This window comes from Stenella coeruleoalba, assembly GCF_951394435.1.
Source record: "Stenella coeruleoalba genome assembly, chromosome: 3".
In the NCBI taxonomy this organism is placed as follows: Eukaryota; Metazoa; Chordata; class Mammalia; order Artiodactyla; family Delphinidae; genus Stenella; species Stenella coeruleoalba.
In genome coordinates this window covers 125,558,262-125,576,115 of record NC_137148.1, presented here as the reverse complement: position 1 = coordinate 125,576,115, position 17,854 = coordinate 125,558,262, and the positions used below count along the sequence as shown (strand labels likewise).

Genomic DNA, 17,854 nt, shown 5'->3' with positions numbered 1-17,854 from the left:
ACACAGAAAAGACAATTGGGGCCCAGAGAGGTGAAGTGACTTGATACACAGGAACTCAAATTCCCTGTTCCTCTAACGCCTGTCTCCTCCAACCTTCTCTGCCAGCTTGGAGTATGCTCACCTCTCAGGAGAGGTTCGTCGGCCCAGCTAACCTACTGAGGTATTTTATAATCTTAAAAACAAACAAACAGGGCTTCCCTGGTGGCGCAGTGGTTGAGGGTCCACCTGCCGATGCAGGGGACACGGGTTCGTGCCCCGGTCTGGGAAGATCCCACATGCCGCGGAGCAGCTGGGCCCGTGAGCCGTGGCTGCTGAGCCTGCGCGTCCGGAGCCTGTGCTCCGCAACAGGAGAGGCCACAACAGTGAGAGGCCTGCGTACTGCAAAAACAAACAAACAAACAAACCAAAACCCCGTAACTACCAATTCCCAAAGAAATAGGCCCGGCATTAATAATAGATTAAATCACCTCGTTTAGTTAAATGAGTCAAGTTCAAACTTTTTTTTAAGCAGCAGGACTTTTTTTCTTTTAAACACAAAAATTTCCCAAGGAACCCTGATGTGTGAAAGAGACCAAGTTGGAGCCGCTCTGTCTGAAGCAGAAGCAATGCACTCTTACCCTTCCTGGCCATGCTCTCCCTCACAAACGGCCCCCAAGGCACCTGCAGAACATCCAAGCTGGACATGGCTCTGACATCACTCAAGAACACAAATTTTAAAGTAAAGCCCAATGAACGTTTTCTACGTCAGAGAGAGAGGAGCTTGGAGATTGTCTTGTCCATCCCCATCCCTCATGTCTCCCTCCTGCTCCCCTTGCCCCATGCCACCAAAACAACTTTACAGGTGAAGAAAAGGGAAGTCAAGCTGAAGGAGGATGGGCTGGTGACTGGCCCAAAAAGGATGAATGACCGCTCCCAGGTTGCCTCTCTGTGTCACCCCAGGTGCATCACTGAAGCTGTGATGGCATGTCCACAGGTATAAGCAAACCACAGGACCCCTTGGATCAAGACTGGTACCAGAGCCTAAACTTGCCCCATGCTGGTGAGACAGCCATTGACTTACCCCCACAAAATGAGCCTGGAAGCGTCTAGCCTGTTGTCCTTTTTAGCTGAACCCACCTCTACCAGTCCTTGCAACTTTGCCTCTTTATCCTAGGATAGGCCCGGGCTGGGCCGTTCCTCTGTAGTCTCACTGGTTGTGGGACCCTGGGCAAGTCATTTTGCCTCTTGGGGCACTGCCTGGAAAACGGGAATAACGCAGCTCACCCCACCTTCCTTCCAAGGTCCGCAAGGATCTGAGCACTCACGGCCAGGCACAAATTCTAAGCGTGAGCTGGACACCAGATGAGGGCTCTGATTGTAAATGGACCCAAACTTGCTCAATGAGAGACAAGGCAGCGCTCAGCAGAAGAGGCCCAGAAACCTCTCTCCATTCCTCCCAGCTGTGGCTGCATGCCACACCTCCCCGGTGACCAGGCTTCCGGCCACCCAGCACCTCTGGGGCATTCTGGCAAAGGGAGCAGTGCAGCTCAGTGGCAAACACCTCACGACAGTGCATAGTTAAAAAATCAAGGAAGCAATACAATAATCCCAGGCACAGTACATCTGAGCCATAAATACATTAAGGATATACTTTTTTTTTCTTCAATTAAAAATGAGTTTATAATCCTGATTCTATTCACAAGTAACGATTTCATCATCACACACTACAGACAAGAAATGGTATGGTGAACACAGCTGCACGTCTACGAGGGGACGTCGGTCGGGGAGGAAGGGGAGGCGGGTGACGGACTCAGCGTCTGGAACGCACCCAGGACAACCCGTCAGAAGCGAGGACACTAATGTGGCAGTGGAACGTCAACACCATGGAAACTCACAGACAGAAGCAGCTTTGTTCAATGTAAACATTGATTTTTTTGTTTGTTTTAAAAGGACAGCAGTTCCAAGCCTCTCTCTCTCTCTCTCTCTCTCTCTCTCACGCACTCGCTCTCTCTCCTTCTCATATACTTAATTTCTTTGAAAACGTAAACATATTGGAAGGGCCTTGTCTGAGGTATTGAGGTATTCCTCGAAGGTTAAGGCTGTTATCAGTGCAGGCTCTGCTGGGCCTCCTTCAGTAAGCTGTCAAAATCCATGGCTTCGTACTTGGTTTTCACTGACGCAGGCAGGGCCTCTTCTGAATTAGAATCTGGGTGGGGGTGGAGGAGGCAGTGAGAGGGGAAGGCGGCAAGCAGCTCAGCAAGGCCAGCGGACCAGAAAATCTGCCGCCGGGGTCAGCACCACAGAGCGGATGCGCCCGAGGCCTCAGAGAGCACCGGGCGGCGGGCAGCAGCGCTGCCCTCCTGCTGGAACACCTCTGCCATGGGAGCAGTGTCTCAGGGCCTCGGTCGCCCTGGTTGTAGGATGGGGAGGCCTGAAGCAGAGTCCCCCAGAGCTCCTTTCCAGCTCCAAAAGCCTCTAATTCTACTTCCCTTAACAGTTTCTTGCCCATTAGGAAACCAGTGAGGAGGTCACGTAAGGCAGCCCACGAAACTATGAATCCCTTAGCGCATGGCCAGGGAACTGGGTCCCCACGGGGAACATGCAGTCAGGAGCGCTGCCTGGCCGGGAGCCTCCGGGGTCTCCTGACACTCAGCCCTGCACTCCGGAGGCTGCACCGGACTCTCCCCTATAAAGAACTCTCTCCTAAATGATACTTTGTCCTTCTTCACTGACTTGTCCCCAGATGACAATAGTTTCACTGCGGCCCATTAATGGACAAGGCTGCTGCCTGTCGGGGCCGCCGTGGATGCCCCTCAAGGGGGCAGGTCAGTACTGGCCCCGTGAGGTCAAAGAGACGGTAGCCATGGTTCTGCCAGGTGGCTGTGAACACGAGATTGGACCTTCCAAGAGGCCACGAGAGGCTTCATCTCTTTGGTAGCAGTCCTGGCACAGGACAAGATGCACCAGAGGCCAGCCTCCGGGCCAGGTGGCTGCCAAGTTATACTCACCAGCACAGGGGAGTCTGGGTGTGGCAGCCGTGTCCAGAGTGGGCTTTAGGTTTCAATAAAGGAGGTCACTGCCCCTGACGTTTTGGGTCTGACTGGGATGTGCGGGGCCTACATACTCACCGTAGTCAGTGTAGCGGGGCCAGCAGAAGTGCCGGAGCCCCCCGTAGCTCAGCTGGAAGGAGGGCTCGCTGCGTTTCCGCAGGGTAGCGCCGTTCCTCAGAGAGAGGGCGGCGTGCTCAGAACACCGGTAGGTGATGAAGCCGTACTTCTCGCCTCTGGGGAGAGAGGACAAGGGGAGCGCGTCACTGGGCCAGCTCGGTCAACATCGTCAGACCACCCGCCACTAGGTGAGGAGCGGAAAGCCACGATGACTCCGTAACTGTCTCGCATGGCCCCTCGATAGACACAACGACAGTCACGGGGCTGACCTCCACAATGGAGTCATAGTAAGAGCAGGCAATCTACTGCATGTTGGCCCGGGGCTGGCCACCACCCATCGCCCCACACGCTCTTCAGACCCCCCTGTGATGGGGGGCTGTTGTCACCTCCCCCCTCTGGAGTGAGGAAACAGGCTCTGAGTTCAGAATTTGCCCTAAGACGGGTGGCAGAGCAGGGAAGTAAACTCAGGCTTCCCGCCACGAAGGCTGATCCTTTTCACACTCCCCTCTACTTCCCTCAGGATTCCCATGTTCTAGGATTTGCCACACCTATGCCCCCATCCTCCCAGGCCCGCACCCTTCAAAGGCAGCCTCAGCCAGCCCTTCCTTGGCTGCTAACTTGGCCTTCACCTTCCCTGAGATCGACGGTACACATCTCATCCTTCATGGGAGACGTGTCGTGCCTGCCTGCTCAGCCTCTGCTCCACGTCCTCTGACAACAGCGCCCTGTGCTCAGCTGGGCTCAGGGCGCCAGGGTAAGTCACACAACGGTGGCCCTCCTTGGCCACAGGGATTTGTTCAAGGATGAACCCGTCAGCCAAAGCAGAACCCCAAAGACTCCATCCCACATCTTTGCTGGAACCGTGAGGGAGACAGACTCCTGCTTCCCCGAGTAGGAGACAAACTTAGAGCTGGAGGCAGCCACTTTGCTACCAGGAGGGAAGCCTGCCTGAGAAGGATGCCGAGGTGAGGGGGACCTAAAGTCAGTTCTACCTGACTCCTCATCCTCAGTTCCACAAACAACAAGAGAACGAACCCCAACCTACCCATCTGCCAGACAGACTCCTCACGGACAGAGACCACGTGGGCCCTCCTATTACTCAGCACAGGCCTAGTGACAGCAGATGCCTTGTAAACACTCAGTTGTATCACATTTCCTGACACCTCTCTGAACCAGGCCAAAGTTGGGACCCTTCTGATTCTTTAAATGTCTGAGACTCATGCGTGCTTTTTAAATCTTAACAAATTGACCCTTCTCCTTAGAGATTAATTTGATTGCTTTGTCTTTACAGGTTATCTTCATTTGACATCCTGAAGACTGCACAGAACTTAAAACAGTTCTATTTGTGTAATGACTTTTAAAAAAATTGTGATCAAAACACATAACATAAAATTTACCATCTTGAAGTGTACGGTTCCGTTGTGTTAAGTTTGTGTGATGGACCTCCAGAACTTTTTCATCTTGCAAAACAAACTCTGTACCCGTTAAACAACAACTCCCTATACCCCCTCTTCCCAGGCCCTGGCCACCACCATTCTACTTTCTGTTTCTATGAATTTGACTACTTTTGATCCCTCACGTAAGTGGAATCACACAATATGTGTCTTTTTGTGACTGGCTTACTTCACTTAGCATAACGTCCTCAAGGTTCATCTATGCTGCAGCATGTGACAGGACTGATGCCCATCCTTTTTTTAAGACTAATATTCCATTGCATGCATATACATTTTGTTTATCCATTCATCTGTCAACGGACACTTGGGTTGTTTCCACCTCTTGGCTATTGTGAATAATGGTGCTATGAACAGGGATGTGCAAATATCTCTTCAAGATCTTCCTTTCAATTCTTTTGATTATATACCCAGAAGAGGAACTGCTGGATAAAATGCTTATTTTATGTTTAATTTTTTAAGGAATCTCCATACCGTTTTCCACAGTGGCTGCACCGTTTATATTCCCACCCATAGTGCGCAAGGTTCTAATTTCTCCACATCCTCACCAACGCTTGTTATTTTCTGTAGCCACCCTAAGGGATGTGAGATGTGTAATGATTCTTATGCAGAAACTATTTTCTCACTGAAGATTTTAAAAATTATTAAATTAGAATTTTAAAAACTTAATAACTTCGTTTGCAAGTATAATGGGAGATACTTCAGAATTATTTCAAAACCGACAAAGCTTTGACATCTAAGTTGTACATTTATACGCAACCTATTCTTGCAGATCCCCTGACAGATGAAACACTGCTTCCCCAGGTGAGTGAGACACCTGGGCCACAGCTGCAGAGGAACAGAGGGATGGAGCAGCGTGGGGCTTGCAGCGAAGTAAGACTGCAATGCAAGCATGCCTTCAGCCACCAGGAGCTTTTTTTTTTTTTTGCGGTACGCGGGCCTCTCCTGCTGCGGAGCACAGTCTCCGGACGCGCAGGCTCAGCGGCCATGGCTCACGGGCCCAGCCGCTCCGTGGCATGTGGGATCTTCCTGGACCGGGGCACGAACCCGTGTCCCCTGTATCGGCAGGCGGACTCTCAACCACTGCGCCACCAGGGAAGCCCCACCAGGAGCTTTTTGCAGCCCTGTACCAGGGTCTAGGATGGAAAACCAGAAGCTGACACACAGGCTGCAGATCTGGCTCTGCCACTAGGTAGCTGTTCAGTTAACTTGTCTGAGCTCCCCAGAAAGGAGAGCAATAGAAAGAGTAAGAGTGCATACGTCACAGGCAAGTTGGAAAGTTAAGTAAAAGAATGCATGGAGGGCTTCCCTGGTGGCGCAGTGATTGAGAGTCCGCCTACTGATGCAGGGGACATGGGTTCGTGCCCTGGTCTGGGAAGATCCCACATGCCCCAGAGCGGCTGGGCCCGTGAGCCACGGCCACTGAGCCTGTGTGTCCGGAGCCTGCGCGTCCGGAGCCTGTGCTCCGCAACGGGAGAGGCCACAACAGTGAGAGGCTCGCGTAACACACACACAAAAAAAGAATGCATGGAAATTGGCTCGCACTTTAGCAAATTATCAGTACATGTTCCCTGCTATTACTGGGTTGCATGATGGTTACCGGTCCTTCCTTCCCCTGCGCTGGCACTAGATTTGTTCTGCAAATCTTCTCAGACATCTTTTATGCTTCCAGACCTGAACTGGAACCTCTGTGCCCTCCACTCCCCTCCTCTGCGAGAGCCTGACTCACCTCTTGCTTCTCGTGAGCACCTGGCACTCCACAATCTCTCCAAACACCTCGAAGCGCCTCTTCAGTTCACGGGAGCTCATGTCACTGGAGAGATTTCGAACGTACACCACGCGGCCTTCACCCTGCCCGAGGGGGACACAGAGGGACCCGTCATCATTGCCTGGCTTCCTGGAGCCCCCTTGGTGGCAGGCTCCCATGGAGTCCTCGTCCCCAGTCCACATCACCTGGCTAAGCGAGTGACACCAGCTGGGGCTGGAGTCAGAGAGGACAATGACGGTCGCTATCCCAGAGGACCTGCCTTGTGAGAGGAGGGGGCTGTTTAGCATCGGATGGGGAAGTGGCCCCAAAGGAAGCAGCTGTTTACTTGAAGGGAATGAGCAGAGACTGGGCGCAGATGGGAGAGGGAGCCGTCACTATGGGTGTAACTGCACAGTGAGTAGCTTCTGTATTTGTTTTGAGTCTGACTTTTTCTGGTAGTGGGGGAGGTCCGAGGATGGTAATGGACGAGCAAAGGGGGCCAGGTCGCTATGGGTTAGAGTGGGCTGGGAAAAAAGCAATGGGACAGGGGCATAGGGCTTGGAGCCACCATCATCTTTGGTTTCGCCAGGGTACTGTGTAGACACTGTGACCAAGAGGTGACCTTCAGGTGAGCTTGGTGTCAGGCCCCTAGAACTGCCCAGCAGGGGGAGGGGAGGGGGGAAGCCCAGCTGGAACCTCCCTTCTTCCTCTACCGTCTGTGATTGGAAGTTAAAGCCACAGCTATCGGAAGAGTGGCTTTGATTTGCTGGAGAAACTCCAGCTGTGCTCCTGTGGGCAAAATCACCAGGTTCTGGTTTAGATGGGCTTGCTCCGGAACAGGTTAAGGCCTGTGGTTCTCCAGCCATCCCCTTCTGCGCCACTGAGGGCAGGGAGGAAAGCAAGGGCCCGCAGTCCACAGCAGGGCGCTGCTGTACGGTCACGGGAAGTGTGCACGTTCCCTAGGATGGCCTAGGTTCAGCTGCGTGTAGCAATGTCCTCTCCCAGCCTCCTCCGGCACCTTGAATTCACAAGGTTCTTTCCTGCCTCTGCCCCACTGTCCTCCAGAATCTTTGCTTCATTGGCTCCTTTCATCTCTTGGGGCCCAGCTCCTTGAAGATGCCCCTCCTAGACGACCATATAAATACATCAGCCCCACACAGTCAAAACACGACTGTTTCAGACACTTTAGTCATGACGTGATTAACTTCATAGTGCACCTCCCAATCTGTAATTACAGTGTTTATTGATTTGTTTATGAGTCTGTTGTCTCTCTCTCCCTTCTGGCCCAACCATGGGAAGTGGGACCTTGTCTGTCTCGTTCACTCTTGCCATCCAGCACCTAGAACAGGGCATGTCACAACTGCTGAATGGTCACACATGGTTTCCAGGAAGACGCTCCACATGGTTTTAAGTACCTGCTTCGAGACAGCTGCATGCGTACCTCTGGGGTATGCATACCTCATGTGTTCCCTTCCCTGAAGCACCATGCTGGGGGGGAGGTGGACAATCCAGTGAGAGTCTGTCTGTCTGTTCGTGCTTCTGTCTTACTTTCCCTTCCCTCCTTTCTAAGTGATATGGAGGAGATGAATCCAGCTCCTCGCCGCAGCTTCCTGATGAATTTTCCCTACGGGGTGCTTTGCAGTGGGTCCACCAGGCACTGCCTGGCCTGTGAACTAACTCTGGGAGAAGATTAAGGAGATGGATCAGGAGGAAGGGACAGTCTCTCTTGGTCCCTTAGCCCCGATCGCACCGGGGGACCCTGTGTACAGATGAGTAAACTGAGGCTCAGGGAAGCTGGGGAGCAACTGACGGTCACACCGAAGTGGAAGCAAGGCCAGCTCTGCTCCCCCATCACCGCCTGTCCCCCGGGCCCTGTCAAGCCTCTGACGCTGAGCCCTACGTGCTCACCGACTGCACGCCTCCCAGCCAGCCCTTGGCTGCATTTTGCACGGTGCCACCTTTGATGCCCTTTGGTGACCCCTGTGCTTTTCTAAATGAGAGAAATATAACTACCTCCTGCAGGCCACAGATGACCTCAAAGGGCTTCAGGTCTACGAAGCCCTAGCACTTCCTGATGCCCCTGCTCATCCCCATTCACTCTGGGCTCTGGGGCCCCATTTCACTTACAATGGCCTTTTCCCGCTGCTTCCTGGTGTGCCGGACACTTGGCGTTCTGTCTGAACACGACCCTCTGCTCTCACATCTGTCAGTGAACAAGCAAAGCAGAGGCACTCACTCTCGGCAGGAACCACAGGGGGACGGGGGAAGGACTTGCTCAGGAGGCAAGGGGTGCTTCCTCCGCTTCTTTCGGACTCGTTCGTGAGGGCAGAACTATGAGAAGGCCCTCCTGAGGGAGCCCGGCTTTCCCCCTCAGCGGTGACCGCCCGGGTTCGCCTGCGGGTCTGAACACGTGACCGACACATACCTTCTGCAAGCTTCTGGGACGAGATCACCGAGAACCACCACTTTGCTAATCATAACCCCTGTGAACCTTTCTATGCCAACGGGGGTGGAAAGGCCCTCTCGCTTCATTATGGTATTTGACCTGAAGAAAAAAAACCATCCTCTGAGGTCTCATGTCTCCCCACTTTCCAGATGAAAACCCTGAGGCTCAGGTTCAGTGGGAAATTCGCGCAAAGCTAAAAAGAAGGAAGCCAGAGCTAGCGGGAGGCCTGCTGATTCCAGACCCGCTGCTCTCCCTCCAGTGGTTGGAGCCTGGCCAAGCAGCAGCCCCAGCAGCCATCACAGCCCCCGGGCCCCGGGGGTCAGGGGACCAGTCAGCCCAGATGCACAGCCCGAGAGGCTCCTGGATGCCGCACGCCTGCGCCCTCCTGACTGTCTGCACACTGCCCTCTCCTCCTGAGGGCCAGGCTGCCAGAGTGGAAGCAGCAAGGCGTGTGGGGCATGGGTGAGTCCCAACTCTGCCACACGCTGTCTGCGTCCTTGGGAACAAAGCAGAGGATGAGAGCAGGGGCTCTGGAGTCAGAGAGCGTTCCAACGCTGACTTTACCACCTCCCTGCTGGTGACCTCGGGCTGGCTACTGCAGCCACCTCAGCTCCAGTTCTTCACCTGTCAACTAGGGAGAATCAATTGTATCTGCCTCCTAGGCCATTTGGGAGGATCAAATCAGAACATGCCCATAAATGCTTAGCCCAGGAACAGCTCAATACTTGCTGGCTATATTTTTCTATTGAACGTTTTTGAGCCTCAGCTTCCTCATCTATAAAATGGGGATAAGAGGCAGACGCACCCTCCAAGTGCATCTGTGAAGCTCACATAGGGTAAAAGAAAGGGATGTGACTTGCAAACTTTAAAGTACTACACAATAATAGTATCATCATCCATTTGCAATGGAATTGGCAGCCTCCCCCCATGAAGAACTGAGAGTGACTGGAAGGTGCTGTAGGGCTTGTTAAACCAGCTCAAAGTGCTTCCTGTTGACTGTTGTTTGGTAGCAGAAGCACAGGTAAAGAAATGCTGGTCTGGAGAAGACTGATGACTAGTTTTTCATGTTTACCAGCCACCAAGCTCTGCCAGGCAGCTGAGCAGGAACCAAGTTAACCAATTAACTTTCTCCAGTGGCAGAGAAAGCCAGCCCTGAACTTGGCCCAAAAGGGAGAAGAGGAAAAGGAGAATCCATGGGGGTTTCGAGAGAGGCCCCCAACTCTTTGCAGACAAGCCCATGGGTACAGGCCCTGAACAGCTCAGGAGGGGAAAGAGGCCGAGAAACTCCAGCTCCTGCCTTGGGGGGATGTGCTTCAACAGGACAAGAACCGTAGCAGCTTCTGAGCAGATGCTGCAGAGGAAACCGCCTCATGAGAACACAGGTGGACTAGCTCACAGCGACCCCTGGAGAAAGGAGAACGGAGCTGGAAGGAGGGCTCAGAGAGGTCTGACGGAAGATGGCTCTGACTGATCGTCCTGGCTTATTACGTAGAAGGGCTTTTTGAGAAATTGCTCAAAATAAGCTCATTTCGAGTGACAGATAGTTCAGGGCTTCAGCACGTTAGTGTCTGGGGAGTCCACAAATCCCCTAAAATTGAATGCTCAGTTAGACGTCTATGCTCATTCTAATGGGGAAAGGAGGCTTTGCTTTTAATCAGATTTTCAGTTAAGAGCTACTGGTATAGATAAGGAAATATAATGCAGAATTTTCCTAAGAAAAGGTATCTTTCTATTACCTGAATTCTGCTTCTCAGAGCATGGCACTCTGGCAACGTCATCATTCCCTGGGAACTTGTTACAAATGCAAATTCTCCACCTCCACCCCCAGACCTACAAAACCAGACATTCAGGAGGTGGGGCCCTGCCATCTGAGCGGTAACAAGGCCTCCTGGTGACTCTGCACTGCTCTGGACCCAAGAGCACCATCTGGTGGTCACTCAGGTGCATCTCGGGCAGAGGGTTTGGGACCTGCACCCACCCTCCTCAGGCCTCCCCCAGGAAGAGCCAGGTCCTGCTGTGAGCAGGGAGAGAAGCAATCTATCTCCACCAAAATATGCCAAACTTCTATTCTTTCTGCCCAGCCCCCCACGGAATTCTGGACCAGCTCCTTCTACAGTCCGGTTCAGTGAGCAAAGATGGTACGAGCAAACAGGCTCATGACACATCATCCCTGTGCGAAGGTAAAAGAGTTCCCACGGGGGCGGCTGACTGCCGGAAGACACTGTGCAACTCAGCAGCACGGAGAAATGGGAATAAACCTTATCACTGCTTTAAATCCCGGTATTTTTTTTTTTTTGAACATAGATTAGAATTATGCTGATCTTTCTTTCACATGTAAACATCACATAGGTATTACACTGTGTGGGTATATTGACCCTTGAACAACATGGATGTGAGCTCTGTGGATCCCCTTACACTGGGATTTTTTCAACAGTAAATACGACAGTACTACACTGTCGGCAGTTGTTGAATCTGCAGATGCGAAGGAACCTCGGATAAGCAGGGCCGGCTATAAATTACACGGGATTTTTGACTGTAGGGAGGATTGGTGCCCCTAACCCTCGCCTTGTTCAAGGGTTAACTGTATATGTTTACACAAAAACCTAACCATTTTACAAATATAAAAACAGAAACAGATGAATGAGGGGCAAGTTCATTTGGATATCAGGCCACAATAGGCCAGAAAGTGAGTTTTCTTCCTCCCCCGAGGCCAGGAGATTTGGGCCACTCCTGACTGCCACACAGCAGGCTTTGCCTGGATACAGGACTTGCCCACAACTCCCCAAGGAGTCCACCTCCAGGGCCTCCGACCAGGACACTGACCACACAGGGAGACGCAGCCCCAGTTTCAGGGCTCCTCTCTCCCCTGACACCCTGAAACTGGGGGGTCCTCAGGGGTCCACCACCCATCCTGAGGCCACCCGTCTATCCATACCTGAAGGTCCTTCGCGTGGCTGGTGACCGGGAGCGGCAGGACGAGGAGCCAGAGCTGGAGCGGCTGCGGGAACAGAGCTGCCGGCTGGCCTTGCTTGGTGGGCTCTGGTAGGGGCAGTGGTCAGAGCGAGGGGGACTGACCCCTGAGTCCTCGTCATCATCCTCCTCCTCGTCGTCGTCCTCTAGGAGGAAGTTGCTCTCGCCACTGCTGCTGCTGCTGTCCTCAAAGACGGTGTCGTATTCGGGGCTCTTGCAGGAGGCCAGGTCTTCATCCTCCAAGGCTGTCTCCAGGAGGCCAAAGTGCTTGGTGAGGCTGGCGCGGATCTCGTGGTCTCTCAGCAGCGTACTGTCCTTGGTGGGGCCGCCGACATCACAGCTCCCGTCTTCCTCCCTGCCAGAGGCCTGTGCCTCAGCCCGCGGGGCCCCTTGCTGGGGCCAGTCCTCAAGGTGGACCCCAGATGGCTCCCAGGACCTCAGCACCTTCCTCTGCAGGGCGCCGTCTGGCTTGAGCACCTGGCAGTAGTCGTGGTCTCCAAAGGAACAGGAGAAGGGGCGCTTCTGGCCAGCCTGGGAGGCTGGCTGGGCTGCGGCATGCCGCAGGTGGGACAGGAGCTCGCTCCGCTCTGGGTGCTTCTTCGGCAGCTTGCGGGCAGCCTCTGCGGCGGCCCCGAGCTGGGGAACCTCCGGGGTGGGAGCTATGTCTTTGCCTGGGCTGTGCTTGATGTCTGGCTTGAAGGGGTCTTCCTCTGTGGGCTTGTACGGAGGCGTGGTGGGCGGAGTGAGTCCTACCCAAGCAAGAGGAAACACATGTGAGGCAGAGACAGATCACTTCTCCAAGGAACACTGAAACCCTAGTTTGGGATGGCAGGGAAGTAGCATATATGGCGCCGCTCCCCAGAGCCAATGGATGGCAGGCATCACTAATCGATTACCGCACTGCGGACCGAGCCTGGACGCAGCCTGGGACTCCTTCTCACACAGTCCATCAGTAATTTTTCAGAGCTGGCGTGTGATGAAAGCCCTTTGCCATCCCTTCTGTAGTCTGGCAACGATAGCCAAAGCCTCCAGATCATCCAAGATCTCTCTTCCTGCTCCATATCCAATCATTCCACGAGCCCTCCCACCGGTCGTTCCAAATGCCTCTTAAGTCTCCCAGGGTGCAGAGGGGGCAGGTACCATAGGTTAACATCTCCCACCTGGATTTGACCACCACAGTGACCTCAGTGGTCCTGCAACTGACCTTGGACTCCATCGTCCCCCGGGCATCAGCCAGAGAGCTCTTCCTTTCTGGTGCTCCCGAAGCCCACAGGATCTAGACGAACCCCTTCGGCCTGGCATTCCTCTCAGCCTTTGGTGGTTGTGTTTGCCTGACCCCCCAGTTCTGCCACAGAGCAACACCGGGTGGCCAGTCTCCTCTGATGCACCTATACTGCCGCTCCTCTGTGCCTCTGCTCATGCCAATTCTGTGGCCGGGGATACCCTTCCCTTTTTTTTTTTTTTTTTGTCTCTCCAACTTCTATGCATCCTGCAAGCCTAGCTCAAATATCTGCTGCTCTGGGTACTTTGTGAATCTTCTCAGGCCACATCCTGCCCCTCCCCACTCTTCCCCTTCCCCTGTGCTCCCAGAGCTCTTGCACGGTCTTTGGAACAAGCGCATATCAAACAGTACTTGTCATGGTGTGAGTCTGTCGCCCACATAAGACTGTGGGCTCCTTCAGGGGAAGACACGTGTCTCTTTTCATGTCAGATCATGTGCCAACTGTTGGCAGCTAAACAGCTGAACCTGGGCCCTGACTCTCCTTATAACGCCCTCAATGTGTAGCTCAAGACCCGGCGTAGCCTGTGCAGCGGTGGCAAGGAAGGCTTGATGGGGTACTCCCTAACTGCCCGAGGGGCTGCGTCCCCAAGGGCACCCCACCAGCTGAGCCCCCGGCTCACCTGCTGTGCCACAGAGCTCCACTGTCAAGGTCTGCTCGAAGCTCTTCTTGCCAAAAGGAGGGTCGCCAGTGGGGCTGGGGAGCACAGGAAGGAGAGAAGTCAGTCAGCAGCAGGCTCCACCTCCCCGAGCATGGCAGGAAGGCAAGGGGACATTGTGCCAGGCCCTGGTTCTGCTGCCCACGAAAGCGATGCCTGGGGAGAATTTTCAGGGGAACTCTCTCCTGGTTGTTGGAGGAAATCAAAGCTGTACAGCTCTTTCAAGGAGACATGGGAGAGACTTGAGGGAGGTGGAGACAGGACAAGCATTGTCAGCCTCCTTATTTTATGATGGAACACCTGAGGCCCAGAGAGGAGAAGACACTTGCCCAAAGCCACACAGAACTGTCAACTTTTCCCCATGAAATTCTCCATCTTTCCCCTGGGCCTGCTTCTAAAAACAAACTCCCTTTCAAGGGAGCCCAGATCCTAAGAGTCCCATATAGCAATGAGGGCAGGGGTGTGGGGACAAGGACCAGGCTCAGGGGCCGATGAACCACCCTACACCCAACCAGATAAGGTCTCCTGGAGTCATAAACCAACAATTTCTAAAAATCTACCTTTGCGACAAGGCCAGCATGAGGCACCTGGGAGAGTCTGAAAAGAAGACAAAAAAGAAAAAAATAAGATTTTTCCCAACATGGCATGGCTAGCAGATGTTTCCCTCTGAACTTCATCGGTACCAAGCACAGCTTCTTTCAGGCGTGTGACCCAAAAGCCTCTGCCACTTTTAGGGACTGGCAGGAACAACTCAAATCCACCTTCATTCCCCCAGACTCAGCAACATTAACAGCTGGCGGATCTACTGATTCGGCAGTTGATGGGAACCAGGGCGACCCCTTCTGGCCAATCAGTGTAGCACAATGGTGAAGCGTTCCAGCTTCCAAGGCTAGTAGTGGCTGTGGGCTCTGCCCCAGACAGATGCAGGACTAACTCGCTGAACCGACCGTTAGCTATCTCTGTGCCTTTGTTTCTGTGTCTTAAAATGGGAATTATAACAGCACCCACCACACGGGCTTCCTGTGAGGATCAATGGGGATAATCCGTGTCAAGTCTTAGACCAAGCCTGGCACAGCGAGTACATAACAGATAACTGCTGTATTATTATCCCCACTATTGTTACCATTTAAAATGCCACTTCACTGTGGAGCTGAATTTATAGACTCACACCCTCCATCACATGGCTACCCAGGGAGTCTTCTTTAGAGCACTTATCACAATTTGTCATCACTTTTCCTTTCTTGCCCACTTTTTGACTGCCTGTCTCCCCCACTGAAACCCAAGCCCCAAGAAGGCAGGCATCTTGCTGCTCGTTCATTAAGGACACCTGGCCCATGCATGATGAGAAACTCAGAGATGGGTAGGAGGTTCCTGAAGATCTGCCCAACGAGCCTACTGCACAGGAAGGGAAGCTGAGAGACAGAGAGGAAGAGGGATTTGCCCAACCCAGGGCTCCTGGCTCCCGGGCAGTGGGGTCTGCCACACCCTGGCCCTGCCCCCTCTCTCGGACCACCAACTCCGACTACCTCCAGAAGAGAGCTGCGGACAACTGGGGTCCTCGTCGGTGTCCCCACACCCGCTCTCACAGGGGCTCTCCAGAGCTGGGATCTGGGGTCCCCGTCGGAGCTGCTGGTCTTGGCCACTGTCCTCGTCCGCGGGGCTGCCCAGCTCCCCCTCCACGTGGTAGGCCTCAGGGGCCAGGCGCAGCGAGGGCAGAGCCCCTTGGGGCTCCGCGGGGACCATGGGCTCATCGGTGAACGTCAGCCAGGGCCCCAGCTCCGGGTTCAGTCTCCTGGAACGCCGCACGGGGCACACAGAGCTCTCCTGCTTCCTCCCCAGCTTGGTCCCCGGCAGGCCCCGGCCCGGCCTTTTCCGGCCCCACTCCTCTTCCTCTTTTTCTTCTTCTTCCTCCTCCTCTTCCTCATCTTCCTCCTCAGGCTGCAGCCTGGCCAACCGGCTGATGTGCCCTTTTACCTCCAGCCGCAGCGGGCGCAGGCTGGGTCTGGGCCCCGAGCTCTGGGGTGAAGCCGCGACCCGCACCTCCTCCACGGGGGAGGGGTGGCCCGCAGAGGCCTGGCTGTCTTTGGGCCTGGGCCGGGCCCGGGGTGTGAGGGAGGCGTAGACAGGCGTGGCCAGGCGGTAGGGTTTGCTGACATCACAGAGGATATCTTGAGCCAGAAGTTCCCTCAGGATGGAGAACTCAGCCCAGGTGGCTTTGGAAGGGTGCTGGCACCGCGGCCGGGGTCTGACCTGCTGGGCGGGGCTGCTGCAGGGCTGGGGGTCTGGCTCTGGGGCCTGTGCGGGCAGCTTCCTCTGGGGAAGGCAGTAGGTGTGCATGTAGCGAATGAGCTGCACCATGGCCTGCATGTCCTCCTGGGACACCTGGGTGCCGGGGTCTGCCCTGCCCGGTGCTGGGGAGTCCCAGGGAGAGGCTGGAGCCGGCTGGGGACTCGGGCAGTCCTCACCCGCCTCCTCATCCTCCTTGGCAGGGACCCAGGGACTCAGGGGTGGTGGTGGCTGGAGGACCCTATCAGGGGAGCGAGCTTTAGCCCGGGGGCAGGACGGCACCGAGGTGAGGTGCTTATGCAGCTCTGTGCAGCTCCGGGTCTGAGGCTGCATCATGGGGGCCTTCCTGTCTTGGGCGCTGTCCATCTGGAGAGGAAAAGAGGCCAGAGTGAGGAAGGAGACCCATACTGCTTCTCCCCGCTGCCCACCCCTGCAGCCACTGGCCAGGCCCAGCGGGTCTCACCTGGATCGTCAGAATTGCCAGGTTTCACCACTTCATCCCCAGCTTCCAGCACAGAGCCTGGCACTTAGCAGTGCTCAGGGGATGAGGAATGAAGGAATGGCCAGCCTCCTAACAGGTCTCCTAGCTATGGATTTCGCCTTTTCTAGATTTACTGCCAAAGCCCTGCTCTGACTACCCCACTCCCCTGCGCGGAGCCTTCAGAGAGAGTGCCAGGAAGTACATTAGTGGTTGCCTGGGGCTGGGCGTGGGAACAGGGATTAACTGTAAACAGGGACACTGGGGATCTTCCTGGGATGATGGAAACGTTCTAAAACTGGATTGTGGTCGTGGCTGCACGACTCTGTAAATTTACTAAAAATCACTGAATCATACTTTTAAAACAGGTGCCTTTTATGGTATATAAGTGGCACCTCCATAAAGCTGTTAAAAAAAGAAAAAGAAAAAGGACAATTCAGTATCTTCCCGTGGGGTAAAGGGCAGGCCCCCTGGCCAGGGGTGCTCTGCAATGTAGCCCCACCCCAGCCTTATCTGCCCCCACTGGTCCACACAGGGTCTTTGCTCCCAGTGCAAATGTCTCTTTGCTGGGGCCAGACTGGCTATCAAGGGTGTCTCACGCCCCTGGTGTGCCCCCTAGCACTCCAGAGGGCAGGCTGGCTCAGGAAGGAGCTTAGCTGCTGCCCTGTTGACAGAATGGAACATGAGGGATGGACCTCTGTTTTGGGAGGTCAGCCAGGACAAGTAGGGAGGGGGCACAGGGACAGGGTCCGCCCCCCAGGGGAGCCCAGGCAGGGGACAGACTCCTACAGAGCCACTGTCTGAGAAAGATGCCATCCTGATTCTGCCCCAAGGGGTGGGACTGTCCGCAGCAGTCCCCTGCAGCAGTGTCTGGGGACAAGAGGGGAGGGCTGGGTGCAGGCTTTGAGTAACAGGAACGCTGGGAAATTACCTCTGAAACCTCTCCTTGGAAGTCTCAGAAGATGGAGCCCAAGGAGGAAAAGGGACTTGCTTCCCTCCTGGGTGCTCAAGATAGAGCTTTCAGCTCTCCGATGGCTCCCCACAAAGAGGAATCCAAACTCCTTATGGCCTGCATGGTGCCAGTGAGGACCTTATGTTTCCTTCCGTCACCGCATTAGCATAAGCTTCCTGAGGGCAGGCCACATCCTCCTCGTCCCTGCTCTAACCCAACAACTAACACAGTGCCTGAAACACTGAGGTACAGTTGCCTCTTGAACAATGTGGGGGTTGCGGGGGGTAGAACAGCCACGCAGTGGGAAATTCACATATGACTTCTAGTCAGCCCTCAGCAGCCACGGTTCCTCTGCATCTGCGGATTCAACCAACTGCGGATCCTGCAGTACTGTAGTGTTTACTACTGAAAACAAGTGGAAGTGGTCCCATACAGTTCAA

At 54.4% G+C, this 17,854-nt stretch overlaps 1 protein-coding gene across 1 annotated transcript in view; it reads right to left on the bottom strand.

Moving 5' to 3' along the window:
• Positions 1-1,745: 1,745 nt before the first annotated feature.
• PPARGC1B (PPARG coactivator 1 beta) overlaps positions 1,746-17,854 on the bottom strand; it is a 106,294-nt gene continuing 90,185 nt past the window's right edge. The window contains exons 5-12 of the mRNA XM_079916318.1: positions 15,225-16,350; positions 14,259-14,295; positions 13,663-13,736; positions 11,726-12,509; positions 8,472-8,547; positions 6,327-6,448; positions 3,108-3,262; positions 1,746-2,185 (exon numbers count right to left, since the gene is read on the bottom strand). Of these exons, the coding sequence (XP_079772444.1) occupies positions 2,085-2,185; positions 3,108-3,262; positions 6,327-6,448; positions 8,472-8,547; positions 11,726-12,509; positions 13,663-13,736; positions 14,259-14,295; positions 15,225-16,350 (2,475 nt within the window). The 3' untranslated portion in view covers positions 1,746-2,084. The remainder of the gene's footprint in view (positions 2,186-3,107; positions 3,263-6,326; positions 6,449-8,471; positions 8,548-11,725; positions 12,510-13,662; positions 13,737-14,258; positions 14,296-15,224; positions 16,351-17,854) is intronic.